Below are 14,178 nucleotides of genomic sequence, written 5' to 3' on the forward strand. Positions count from 1 at the left end.
AGTGTATGTAAACTTCTGACCCACTGGGAATGTGATGAAAGAAATAAAAGCTGAAATAATCATTTTCTCTGCTATTTTTCTGACATTTCACATTCTTAAAATAAAGGGGTGATCCTAACTGACCTAAAACAGGGAATTTTTACTAGGATTACATGTCAGGAATTGTGAAAAACTGAGTTTAAATGTATTTGGCCGAGGTGTATGTAAACTTCTGACTTCAACTGTAGGTTACCCAGACAATAAACACTATATTTTTTACTCTCTCAATGTGCTTTTCAGCTAGCTAATTTCATTCTAATATCCATGTGTTTATTATAGCTTGGTGAGAGCATTGTTGTCCTGGGTTTATTTTGCATACAACCTTCCCAAAAGTTACCAGAACATGATATTTGCTTTGCTCTGGAACATTCTCAGCACATTTCAGGAACTTCACAAAAAACATAAGTTTCGGCCTCCCAGGTGGCGCAGTGGTTAAGGGTGCTGTACTGCAGCGCCAGCTGTGCCACCAGAGACTCTGGGTTCGCGCCCAGGTTCTGTCGTAACTGGCCGCGACCGGGAGGTCGCACAATTGGCCTAGCGTCGTCCGGGTTAGGGAGGGCTTGGCCGGTAGGGATATCCTTGTCTCATCGCGTACCAGCGACTCCTGTGGCGGGCCGGGCGCAGTGCGCGCTAACCAAGGTTGCCAGGTGCACGGTGTTTCCTCCAACACATTGGTGCAGGTGGGTTCCGGGTTGGATGCGCACTGTGTTAAGAAGCAGTGTGGCTTGGTTGGGTTGTGTATCGGAGGACGCATGACTTTCAACCTTTGTCTCTCTGAGCCCGTACGGGAGTTGTAGCGATGAGACAAGATAGTAGCTACTAAACAATTGGATACCACGAAATTGGGGAGAAAAAAGGGGTAAAAATAAATAAACATTTATTCTAATTTTGTCTGTCATAGTTGAAGTGTACCTATGATGAAAATGACAGGCCTCTCATCTTTTTAAGTGGGAGAACTTGCACAATTGGTGGCTGAATAAATACTTTTTTGCCCCACTGTATAAAAGCCCGGAATATTTTAATATTGGAGAATCTCTTATACAATGGGTTAAAGTTATGTATACTAACCCTAAGTGTAAAATAGTCAATAATCTCTAATTCTCAGAAAGTATTAAACTGTCAAGATGAGTAAAACAAGATTCTCCACTATCAGCATATCTATTTATTATGGCTATCAAAATGTTAGCTATTAAAATCAGATGTAACAATAATATCAAGGGCCTAGAATTCCAGGGCTTAAAAACAGAGGGGTATGTATGCTGATGATTCACGTTTTCTTTTAAATCCACAATTTGGATCCCTCTACAGCCTCATAGATGATCTAGAGACTTTTCTAACCCCTCTGGATTACAACCAAATTATGATAAGTGTACTATATAATTTATTGGATCCCCAAAAAATCTAACTTTTACATTACAGTGTAGTTTACCAATAAAATGGTCTGATGGTGAAGTGGACATGCTCAGTAATCATATCCTGAAAGATAGAAATTCTCATTACAATACATTTGTATAGAAAGTTTGCAAATATTTCGATAAGATTTTGCTACTGTGGAATGGAAATACCTGTCCATTTGTTGAAAAATCAGCCTGATTAACTCTATAGTCATATCCCAGTTGACCTATTTGCTTATGGCCTTGCCTACACCTAGCAACTTTTTATTTTTTATTATATAAGCAAAAAATATTCAATTTCATTTGGAGCGGCAAGCCAGACAAAATTAAATGGGCCTATTAATATAATCAATATGAATTTGGAGGGTAGAAATTATTCAATATTAAAAGCATTAGACCTCTCACTAAAAGCTTCAGTCATACAACAGTTATACTTAAATCTGAACTGGCTCTCTAGCAGATTAGTAAGAATGTCTCACCCCATGTTCAAGAATGACCTTTTCCCTTTATTCAGAATACAACCTCTCACTTTCGGTTATTTGAAAATGAGATCTTCCCTAAAATATTGCTATTTGTGACAAGCCATTGAAAGTTGATTGCAATTTCAGTTTAAGTACTCTTTAATTTTCAAATGTTTACTTATCTATTTTTTACTTTTTCTTAACTTCTTAAAGCATTGTTGGTTAAGTGCTTTAAGTAAGCATTTCACTGTAACGTCTACACCTATTGTGTTCGGCGCATATGACAAATACAATTTGATATGAATTGCAATATTTACATTGAGCTAACACTGCAAATAGCACTGATGGGTGATTTAAAAAGTCATAGTCAATCGATCAATAATATAATCATACTCTTAGAAAAAATGTATCTTTAATTTACAATATGTAGAATCTATGAGAATAGAAAGGTCCAGAACTTTTGTGAAACATCACAGTACAGCTGAAAAATATATGGCAAATAGAAACTGAATGTTGTTAGGAGATAGATGGGAGGGGTTGAGTGAACCTGAAAGATGGGACTAAATACAAACAAAAGATAACTATAGTAATATGTATATATTACAAAAATATGTATGGGAGATTAGAGCTGATGCAGACAATGACATTGAAGCCACAGACTATCTGCAATATTAAAGTGAAAGAAACAACAGTCTTCTGTGAGAATTTCAGTACTTCAGCTTAACGTTTCCAAAAGGTTTCCTCATAGCTCTATTTAAAGTAATGTTTCCAAATTGTTCGAGAACATGAAGAAACAACGTTCTTCTGTGGGAATATCTGTACTTAAGTATGTTTCCTATAGGTTTCCTCATGGTTCTATTTAAAGTCATGTTCTTAAATTGTTACGAGGACATTAAGAAAACTTTGCATAAAAAACAAGAACACTTGTAATGTTCTAAGAATGCTCTAAGAGTGATAGCGTTTCTCAGAATCAACAAAACTATCTTCTTCTTCTATGAGGTTCAACGGAGGTTGGCATCCAATTTGTTGCATTACCGCCACATACTAGACTGGAGTACAAATCCCTTATACTTTACTTGAAAAATAAAAACGTACTAAATAAATACCATACCATCTAACACTATACTCACTAATCTCAAAATTATATAAAATAAAATGTACACCTCCCTACTATACTAATTAAATGTATTTATTCCTACCTCATGCTATCTACAAAACTCTCTCTATCCTCTATCTCAGGTGTGTTGGCCAGACCCACTAATTGGCTGCACCTGATCTTAATGAGTGCTTGTTTCCTTTGAAATAGTGTCTGTTTGAATAGACTAAAAAGAACAGCTTTGTATGAGTAAAAAAAAAAACATGGCATGCTAGCTCCATCATGGTAGCGCAGTGGACTAATTCTCTGAAAAGAGAACAGAATATCATAGGTTTGAATCCAGATGATGCCGAGCCACAATAAAAAATAAATGTGTTTGCATGATTAGTGCTTAAGCAATGTGTCTTATCTGTGCTTGTAGTTCAAAACACTTGAAACATGTTCTCAGAATGCTATTTACTTACCTTCAAACGTTAATAAAACCTCCCAGGAAAACTTTTAGGGAACCATAGTAAAACTTTCTCAGTACCTCTGCAACCTAAAAATGAACGTTCCCAGAACAGATGAACTTATCACTTCTGTTCTCAGAACATTTAAAAAAACGTTCAGTTTTACTGGTCAGGAAACACATGGTGAGGAAATGTATGTTCCCACAACTTTGAAGGAACCAAATGTGCTAGCTGGGTTGTAATTTGCTCAAGGAGGACACAGATTGCATTTTATTGGAATAAACTATAGGCCTAATTTGAAAGCTCCCATTGAAAAAGCCAATTATTTTGACTTTCATTGACCTTTGAGGTTTTGCACATTAGGCCTACATATGTTACCCTTTATGCATTCACCAAATTTATGTTGCTATCGTGCTGTAGAATTACCCTAATAGCCTATTTGTTACAAAATCCCCAATGTCACTTTGTAAGTAATAGGCCTACAAGAAGATAGCCATATGAGCACTTAGTTCGCTTCTGTGTTTGTTAAACCATCATCTAAGCCTAGTCTACTCTCAGACAATCATTTGGTTTATGAAACTTTTTTCAGCAGTTTACATCGTCAGTTAATAGTTATGCATGTTGTACTTCAGGTCCTAAAGGTAGGCAACGCACCTGATTGGTGCCCATTAAAGCCCAGTTTGGAGGTGCCAATTTTGGCTCAGTGGTTTAGTTTCTCCCTACTCGTTTTAGTGAGATCATTTAGGTGACATCAAAGGGAAAGGGGGATAACTCATCAGTTGTAAAACTGAATGCATTCAACTGAAATGTGTCTTCCGCATTTAACCCAACCCCTCATCAATCAGTCAATCAGTCTCTGTGCCATAAGAGTTGATTAAGTCATTTTTTTCTATGCTTATTAATGTATTAATGTAATTGCATATTAGTGTATCAGATCTAGGCTTTTCTTATTTTTCTGGATTCATTTTTAGGCCTAGATATTAGAGTCAACTGCTGAACATTATTACATTGCTGTAAAAACACCTGACTCCACCTGAAGACTGTTGTCCAGGCAGTGCCAATTCCTGACATCTCGCTTGGCCTTGAGACACCTTGTCTATTCTTTCACACTATCTGTATAAATGCTTATGGCTCTGGTCTCTCAGCTTCCCATTTGTGTATTAAAGGATTCAGTCCAGTTGATATAGTGAAGTTGAGGGGAGCATTTGTTGTTGGTTGATTTGGTCCAATATGGCATGGATTATGTCTCACTTATTAATGGAATGCCTATCTCTTTGTTATTCAATGCCCACAGTTAAAAATATCTAATATGGAAAAGTATGTCAAATGAACCTAATAGGCCTAATGAAATGTTAACATTTTAATGATCATAAACCACTCCATTTGAATTATTTGAATAGCCTTGATTTGAATAGCCTAGTTTCATTTTACATTAGCCACGTCTAGGGCTAGGCATAGTGATGGCATTATTTATAATCTGGTGCATATTGAGGCTTTTTTTTAAACCAACAGATGGCGATATTCACCCATGCTCACCATTTTATAGGCTACTCGATGTCAACAGTGGATTGACTGGCTGCATTGACAGCTCCACACTGTTCTCCAATTATGGAATGCCTAGGGTATGGTTGGCCCTGTGAGCAGCACAGCACATAGACAATTTAGGCTGCGTCTCATTTTTCTTTCCATGCTCCATATGGGTGGCGAACGCGCATCATGCATGCGCATACGGCAGCATTGATACGAGACGATCTGATTCGATTTTCAATGTGGAAAAGGGAACAAACACAGGCTTTCATCGAATTGGTTAGAAAATGCACACGTCCACCAAGAAATGCAATATTGTAGAGCATGTAGCTATTCTCTGTTCACATGGGGTTGTCTTTCGCTAAAATTAGTGTGGCGTTTTGATCGGCGATAGCAGCTTTGGTTTTGTCTTGGGGATATTCCCATAACATATTTTTTACGTTTACATGTTGAACCCATGAACTCTGTGACCCCAAGAATAATGGAATATTGAAGATGGTAGTGGAGAAGTCTAGTCCTAAGAAATTAATCAAGACACTAGGTTATTTTTTATTAAATTGAGCGCAGAATCAACAATAACAAATATAGCAAATATTTAGCAAATAGTGTCATAGACTGTTTTAGGATAGAGTGTACAAAAAAAGCCTACAGTTCGTGTAATGTGTGCAATTCATTTATTGCGCACAGACAATAGCTTACTCGCATTTATTTATCCACACATCAACACTGTATGCCAACTGCAGAAAGAAAATGTGCCTTAAAAAGTTTAATAACTAAATGTATCTAATTGTCATCACCGAAATCCACGTTGAAATGCAGAAGTTCCTCTGCCTTGCTGCTGCTGCTGCCAGGCTGTGGTCACTGCACTATTGAGCACAGCATCATCGCGCGCTCAGACACACGCGGGCATCCTACGAGCTGGAGTTCCGAGAGCACTCTGGCCCGTTCGTTTTGTCTCCTTATGATATCTTATCGTTGTCTTTTGTTTAGTTTTTACACGGAAAGAAAATCATTCTGTGGTTGATGGTTTCGGTTGCCTGCCGCAAAATTGGAGTACTTTTGGGTTGGAATGTTTTACGCATGAAGTCAGCTGGATGTGTTCCGAATGTCGGACCTCATGCCCCGATGTTTTCAATGGATTTGAATAGATTGGAATAAAAGCACAAGTTTTTTTTTCTAGACGTTCTATCAATTCCATTGTAACAAGGCATCGCACGGATAGATACGCAATGATCTTCGTCACTCTTTATGTCGTTCTGCCTCTTTTAGGTAAGTTTTAGTTTCAAGGCCTATGACTAATATACACTGCAAATGCCTAGTGTAAACATACAGTATATAATCTACATTTGTAAATTGACAATGATAATCATTTAGAGGCCAGCTGAGATAAATAAATAGCTAAATTGGTGGTCGTTATGGAGCGAAATGGGCAATCCAAATGCGTGTCATGCCCAAAGACTTGTGAAAAGTCAATTACGAGCACATGTATACTAATCGAAGTGAATTGAGTTCTAATTCTGAACTAGACACAACTAAAGACCGTGACAATTCATTATCATAACCTATATAGGCCTACCCTTGTTACAGCCGACGTTGCAATAGCATGTACGTCATATTTAATAACTTTACTTATCCTTTACTTGTTTATTTTTTGTTGCACAAATTGATAGGCTATGACATGCATTGGACGCTAGTATTTGACTAGTAGTCTATGAGATGTTTGTGTTGTTGTTATTGTCACCTTAATTGTTTGGAGTTGCGTAATAAAATGTTATCAATATTTCAATATCTAAAACTGCTTTCATTTAGTTTAATCTCTGAATATTTATTGAGACCAAATCGCGTATTGTCTACAATGTTTAACATATACACGACAGAAAGATGATTATTATTATTAGCCTATAATTATTTATTCTCTCCACAGATGTTTTGTATGCCCAGGAGAATGCTCTTTCTGGTCCCAACCGCCTCGATTGTGTCAAGGCGAGTGAGCAGTGTATGAAGGAGCAAGGATGCAGTACCAAGTATCGGACAATGAGACAGTGCGTTGCTGGGGGGAAGGAGAGAAACTTTAGCATGGTGGCTGGACTGGAGGCGCAGGACGAATGTCGGAGTGCCATAGACGCAGTCAAGCAGAGCCCCCTGTACAACTGCAGGTGTAAAAGGGGCATGAAGAAAGAGAAGAACTGCCTTCGCATCTATTGGGGAATCTATCAGACTTTGCAAGGTATGCACTATCATTACAGTTGGCTACAACACAGCAAGCACACAATAATTGTCAGAAGTCTATACATTAATATATATTTTTTAAATCCCAGATACCTGCTGTATGATTAGGCCTAATGTATAAACTGCTAAAGTAAAAACCAATTCAGTAAGAAAACACCACATTATTAGGTATGTGAACTTTCCCGCCAGTGCATACTGGGAAAGGTAATATCCTTAAGACATCTCTTGGAATTAATCGAGTGTAAAGGCACTTTGCACTCATTATCTTGGAGTTGATCATACACAAAAAAAGTGTACTGCTTAATCCCAGGGCCAGTGGGGCAGAATGGGATCTCAGTTGTGCAACTGACCACTATACCTAATCAACTGTAGGCTAATGAGTTGTTGGGCAGCATGGACATTGACTGACCCAGATACCCATCCCATGTGTATTTGCATGGCTGTTTTAGGCTGTGTTTACACAGGCAGACCAATTCTGATCTTTTTTTCACTAATTGGTCCTTTTACCAATCAGTTCTGAAGAATATCTGATGTGAAAAGATCTGATGTGATTGATCAAAATACCAATTAGTGGAAAAAATATCGGAATTTGGCTGTCTGTGTAAAGGTAACTGTCTTTTGATCAATCAGATCAGATCTTTTCACATCAGATCTTTTTCAGAGCTGATCTGATAGGTCAAAATATCAATTAGTGTCTAAACACAGCCCATGGTAGCTCACAAACATTTAGTGAAAACAATAACCCATGTGCATGCTCTTTAAATGAAATCGTTCTATCTAGCTATACTGGACAAAAATATAAACGCAGCATGCAACAATTTCAAAGATTTTACTGAGTTACAATTCATATAAGGAAATCAGTCAATTGAAATACATTCATTAGGCCCTAAACTATAGATTTCACATAACTGGGAATAGTAGGGATGTGGATCTGAAAACCAGTCAGTATCTGGTGTGACCACCATTTGCCTCATGCAGCGCGACAAATCTCCTTCGCATTGAGTTGATCAGGCTGTTGATTGTGGCCTGTGGAATGTTGTCCCACCCCTCTTCAATTGCTGTGCGAAGTTGCTGAATATTGGCGGGAACTGGAACACTCATGTAAATTCAGAGCATCCCAAACATGCTCAATGGGTGACATGTCTGGTGAGTATGCAGGCCATGGAAGAACAGGAACATTTTCAGCTTTGTTTCAGAATATTCAATTATCTGTCAACAGCTCTGGTGGACATTCCTGCAGTCAGCATGCCAATTAGATGGTCCCTCAAATCTGAGACATCTGTGGTAATGTGTTGTGTGACAAAACTGCACATTTTAGAATAGCCTTTTATTGTCCCCAGCACAAGGTGCACCTGTGTAATGATCATGCTGTTTAATGGATGGATTATATGTAAACAAATTTGTATACAAAATTTGAGAGAAAGCACTTTACATGTTGTGTTTTTTTTCTCAGTGTATCTGTTTGTCTGCAACATTTACATGCCTATTAAGACTGCAGGAGTATGTTAAAAATCACATTGTATTTCATTATTCCTTTCAGGGAACGATTTCCTGGAGGACTCCCCTTACGAGACCATGAATAGCCGGCTGTCTGACATGTTCCGACTGGCCCCCATTATTTCAGGTAAGGACATGGATTTATTAAGAGTTTAAGATTGTGCCACTTATTACGAAGTTCATGGATGGACGCCTGGCTTCTTTGTGAAAGTATACAGATTAAATGCTGGCTGTGCATGTTCTTAGTGGAATTGTGTTTAAACATTTTTACAATCCTCACACTTTCCCTATTTCGCCCCAATGAAATGCATGCCCATTGTAAGTGATCTTGCATGGAGATCTATAGTTCTGAGTGTCCAATGAGAGCTCAACACAGTGTGGTGGTGTGGAGTTGGAGCATAGATTATTGGGCTGTGTTTAAATCGTACATCCTGTGTTTAAATCGCACATCGTTGTCAACAATTCGATCTGCGCATTGGTAGTTTATGAGCCGCCTCTAGATGGCAATATTCTCCCTTATTTTCGATCACATAGGCGCTATCCATTGATGCTATAGTGGCCTTTCTGACTTTGCCTTGGTCTTTGTTATGAGGAACTCCCATCCAGTGCGCGTGAGGTGGCATATTGTGTGGCTAGTGATGCGGAATAAGAGAGTCTGAGATTAGTTTAATAAGCACATTGAAATGGGACAATTTTGTCATCAATTGTGATAGAGACATAAACAGCGTGAGTGCTTGGGCAAATAAGAGACATCCAAATAACGTTTCCAGAACAATGACTCCAATTTCAGAAAAGTGGAAATGGCTCACAAGCCATTGTATATGTTAGTTAGAATACAGCCAAACGTCAATGCTCCATTTGTCGCCTAGGAGCATAGTTCATATTAGGAGCATAGTTCATATTAACAGCCCCAGACATTTTCCGCTCTGAGCTACCAGAACCTGAGAGATTTATGAGAAAGCTCTCAGAATCTGAAGGTGCTTCTTATTCCCTTTTGAAAAGCTCTTTATGTTGATTGACGGTTGCACATTTCTTTCTTAGCGACAGGTCTCACAGATCATCCATTCCACCTCATCATGAGAGATTTATGGGCCAGGCAGGGTGAGAAGGAGACAATAAGGGTGAGAGGGGAGACAGGACGGGTGTCAGAGAGGTTTAGGTCAACACAGTGCCTATCACAACCCCTACTCCCAGGCAGCCCTATAACATGGCTGTCTCAGTAAGGCTTAGAGGACTCATAGATCAGCCGACTGATTCATAGTAAGGAACAAAGGGAGGCATTGTGAGATGTAATGAATCTGTAATAGGCCCCTGCTTGGGACCTGAGCCTAATAATCTCCAATGACACTGGGCATTCTCCTATGCACCCTCCTGATTATAGTGAGGTTTATTCCTGATCTTTCCTACACACCCCCAGGCCTTACAGTCCTTATTCCCACCTACTCTGGGTACTGTAGGCCTCTGAAGGACTAAACCAGACATAAAGCTGGAACAATATCAGTGAAGCTTATAAGGTACACAGCTGCCTTAAAGAACACTGGGTGTCCTTAATTGTTATTAAGAGAAAATAATAGAATAGTATTAGAACAGCAGCGGAAATGTGTGAGGAGGATGTGGAGAGCACTGAGCGTGATTGCATGAACACACACACACACACACACACACACACACACACACACACACAAGTTTGTGCACAGCACACAGTTTTAAGTTTAATTGAATTATTTTCAAATATTTTCTCCAGGCAGATAGAATGCTTTTAGCCGTACGATGAGTCAGGGTGAGTCACTTTGAAGTATGAGTAAGTCAGTCTCTTAATGTGGTGGAAGTTGCCACATGAGAAACTTCAGTAGAGTGTACATCCCAGGAACAGAACGTATTCTCATTTTGATGTGATCTACATTTGCCATTTAATTTACATTGAGAATACTATGAGCTCAAAAAAAGTTACAAAATCTTGAAACACAAATTAAATCTGCAGATTGCAAATGTATTACATCAGAGACCACAACATGCTTCTTTGCTGGAGCTGAGTTTTGTATTTTTGTACTTCTTCTTTTAATACAAGCGGTGCATCTTGTTTATTTCCCCCCTCCATTTCCTCATAGAAACCCTAAGTCTCTTTCAGTGGGAACTACCAATATTGATGTCTGTTTCACTCTATTAAATGGCTCATTGAATGCTTCTGGTCTTCCGCTGTCTGCAGAGCTCCTTGCTTCTCATTATCAAGAAGTGTCATGCTGTTGCCTGTGCGCCAGGCTAGGGTATAGGTGAAACATACTAAGTTTGGAGTAGTTCCTGTGTCAATGGTCACAAAAGCCACAACTGCTGTCATAAGACAGGCATGGTGAGTCATCTCATTCAAGGGATGTGCCCTTCTTTAAATATGTTTGAAAGTAAATGGTTTACTCACACAGTCACACATCATTCAATTACATGCAGAGTTCACCACAGTGCACTTGCTCATGGATGAAGTACCAGATCATTGAATTAATTGTGTGCATTCCTTTGTGTGCGTTTGCATGTGTGTGTGCGTAAGCAAGAATGTAATGGAGAATAGAGGAAGAGAATTCAATAAAATTGTTCCTTTTCCGCCTACCAGTTTGCCATCTTGTGATGCACTGATGCATAGAGAAGGCAGTGAGAGCCCATTTCTCCTAGATTCAAGTGGACTTGCATTACTCCCAGACCATTTGCCCCTGCTGAAGAGGCAAGCAGTGGAGGAAATGGATGAATACACAGCACAGTTTCATATTACCGTAGTCTTGAACACTCACTGGTCTGGAGCCTCTCATACTGACCAATGTAAATATTTTCCCCCCCTCGATTTTTAGAACTAGAATAATAAAATGCTTGTTTGCTGTATGAGTGGAATAACATTGGAGGTTGACTCTTCAAAGTCTAAACCAAAAGGAGTTGTTGATGTACTCTAGCTTTAAACTGAGGAAATGGGAGAAATTTTCAAAATGGTCTGGCTTATCGCCACAGAGATATAGCTATGGTACAATCACTTTGTAGATAAAGCCCCTTTTAAATGTCAGCCAATTGTCATTTACTGTTCAGTACGCCAATAAGAAAAATGAAACCTGTGGTAAAATGTGACACAAAATGTAAAACAGAGTCTTCTGTGCAGCATGGGCTGGCTGGACTGAAATTGCCTATATGATGAGGTAGCGGTGAAAAAAGGAGAAGGACATCAAAAAATCTGGGAAGTGCTACTATGAATAAAGATGAGTTTCTACATCACTCCATTATTTTCTAAGACCTGTAGATGACCTTTCCCCATTATGTTTTTGTGGTTTAAGCTGATGACAGATCATGATGATGATTATGAGGTCAGCACATAAACATGCAAAAGTGGCATTTAAAGCATTTAAAGGATTCTCTCTGAAGTCTTTGAGCTGTGTATGTGTGAAAACCCATGTAGTCCCAACCTTGCAGACGGACCACACAGCACCTGAAATCCCCATACTGACACGATGCTGAGAGCCTGTCAACACAGCTCACTGCTGTTGGAATGCCACTCTTATAATGAACTCGGAGTCCAGCGGTGAATGAGGACAGACTGCCACTTGGGTTCTTATAGAGTGAGAGGAATGGGGGAGAACAGTATTTGTGTTGTTTGGACTTAAGAGTAGCTCTGCACTTTCTGATGTGTTGGGAGAAGTATTACGACAGCTCCAACCCTAGATTCCACCAACCAACCAAAACCACTCTCAATGTTATGGCTTTGGTGTTTGACTCTCTGTACTTTCCCCAACTGAAAATGTTTGTGTGAGAGAAAGAGAATATAAAAAGGAGATGTCTTTGATGGTAGCATTTCCATATCAATATTCCCTCTGCCACCTGACAAACAAATGTCATTAAAATGGCTACTTTGATAAAGCAGCTCCATTTCCCCCGTCTGGCTGTTTGTGTCAGGATGTGTCAATCACAGGCCAAGCCTGGGCCTTTGATGTTGGGGTACAGCTGTACTCTTATCTGTTAGAGTTGTGGCCTCAGCCTCCTCAGTGAGCGCTGACTGAGATAGGTGTTCTATGTTAACGTTCCCTTGCTGCCTCCTTCCTACTTTACAAGGGTTTTTTGTTCCGCTAAAGACTCCCAAATCCACCTAGAGTGTAATGTCGTAGGGAGACTTCTCATCTGAAAGCTAATCAATAGCCAGGCATGTTAAAATAGAAACCTGAGGCTGTGAGTACAAAAAACTATTGATTTGTTTTTTTGCCCGAGCTCTTCTGTTGGACTGGATCAAAGGATAATCCCTATGTTGCTGGAGCTCAGGTATACGGTTCCACAATGCACATCGGTCTGGAGGAGTCGGGACTCTCCACAGGGTTGTCTTGACTCCTCCACTCTCATTGTCCGTCTTAGAAGATGTAGGGCAGGGGTTCCCAAAAATGTTTGCACCATGACCCCACCATGTAAAGAATGTGATGTAATCAAAAGCCAATGTTTACACGTTTAATTGGGGCTATGACAGTCTATTACAAATCCATCTGGCAGCATTTTTGGACAATATTTCAATCTTAAAGTGTTGAAGTGACTGAAATGTATCAGAAAGGTATTGGGAAGTTCAAAAGATATACAGGCAATCATTTTGTGTGACCTTCTGTGTAGAAAAGAACATCATCATTGATAATGTTCCTTTCCCCCAGTCTGATTAAGTGCCTGGTCTTGCCCACTCTGTTCTAATGAGTCCTTGTGGGCATTGTAGAGGGAAACACAAGACATGGATGTGATCCTCAGAGTCTTATCTTTCAGTAGATGAAACTGTTAAAAAGCTGCAGAAACCGCTCAGTTTTTTACAACCGCATCTAGTGGCTACATAACGATTCGGTTTTATAAACCAAGGACAAGTTTCTCTTGCGACCCCATTTCCAAAACAGGTGAATCCTAGTTTGGGGAACGCTGCTGTAGGGACTGATTATAATATTAGATCTCAATAAAGATTTTTAATACTCCTTCAAATACCACATAACTTCCTGGATTTCTATTGTTGTCTGTCTGTTTGACTTTCATCCGAAAGTCCATAGCTGTCCTTCCAAGTCACACGGAAGATTTAGCCACAGGTCGAGGGGCTTTAGCTGCTTAATACACAGACACCGTTCCAGACATTACTCTCACAGCTGCAGCTTAATGGCAGAATAATGCTAACAGCAGCATCAGGTTGCAGCCTTGTCCCTGCCGCTAGCTCTATGCAGCCAAAAAATAATTTAGTTAAAGGTGACCAGAATGGAGTCCTCCTGGGAGGTTTCTGATTGGATATAAAGTGGGAGAGTGATTCATCACAGTTAATCAACGCTCCTGACAGCTCGAATCAGCAGGGGCGCCACATGTGCCAGCTACATCTATTGCTTTTCTGCCCAGATGCATGCCAATTATCCATACTGCAAACAGTGAGGTGTCAGTATAAAGTCAGATGGATGTCGTGAGTAACCATGTTTGATGAAATATTCACTGGCTTCATACAAAAAAAGGTCTACTGT

General features: G+C 39.5%; 1 protein-coding gene across 3 annotated transcripts in view; it reads left to right on the forward strand.

Moving 5' to 3' along the window:
- LOC139381159 (GDNF family receptor alpha-1-like) overlaps positions 1-14,178 on the forward strand; it is a 124,753-nt gene that overhangs the window by 16,329 nt on the left and 94,246 nt on the right. The window contains exons 1-3 of one of the 3 annotated variants that reach the window (XM_071124519.1): positions 5,835-6,235; positions 6,891-7,193; positions 8,736-8,819. In XM_071124519.1, the coding sequence (XP_070980620.1) occupies positions 6,196-6,235; positions 6,891-7,193; positions 8,736-8,819 (427 nt within the window). In that variant the 5' untranslated portion in view covers positions 5,835-6,195. Of the gene's footprint in view, positions 1-5,834; positions 6,236-6,890; positions 7,194-8,735; positions 8,820-14,178 lie in introns of those variants that run through there. The other 2 variants (XM_071124518.1, XM_071124520.1) reach the window with 2 other exon arrangements.

The sequence above is a fragment of the Oncorhynchus clarkii genome, chromosome 23 (genome assembly GCF_045791955.1).
Source record: "Oncorhynchus clarkii lewisi isolate Uvic-CL-2024 chromosome 23, UVic_Ocla_1.0, whole genome shotgun sequence".
Taxonomy (NCBI): domain Eukaryota; kingdom Metazoa; phylum Chordata; class Actinopteri; order Salmoniformes; family Salmonidae; genus Oncorhynchus; species Oncorhynchus clarkii.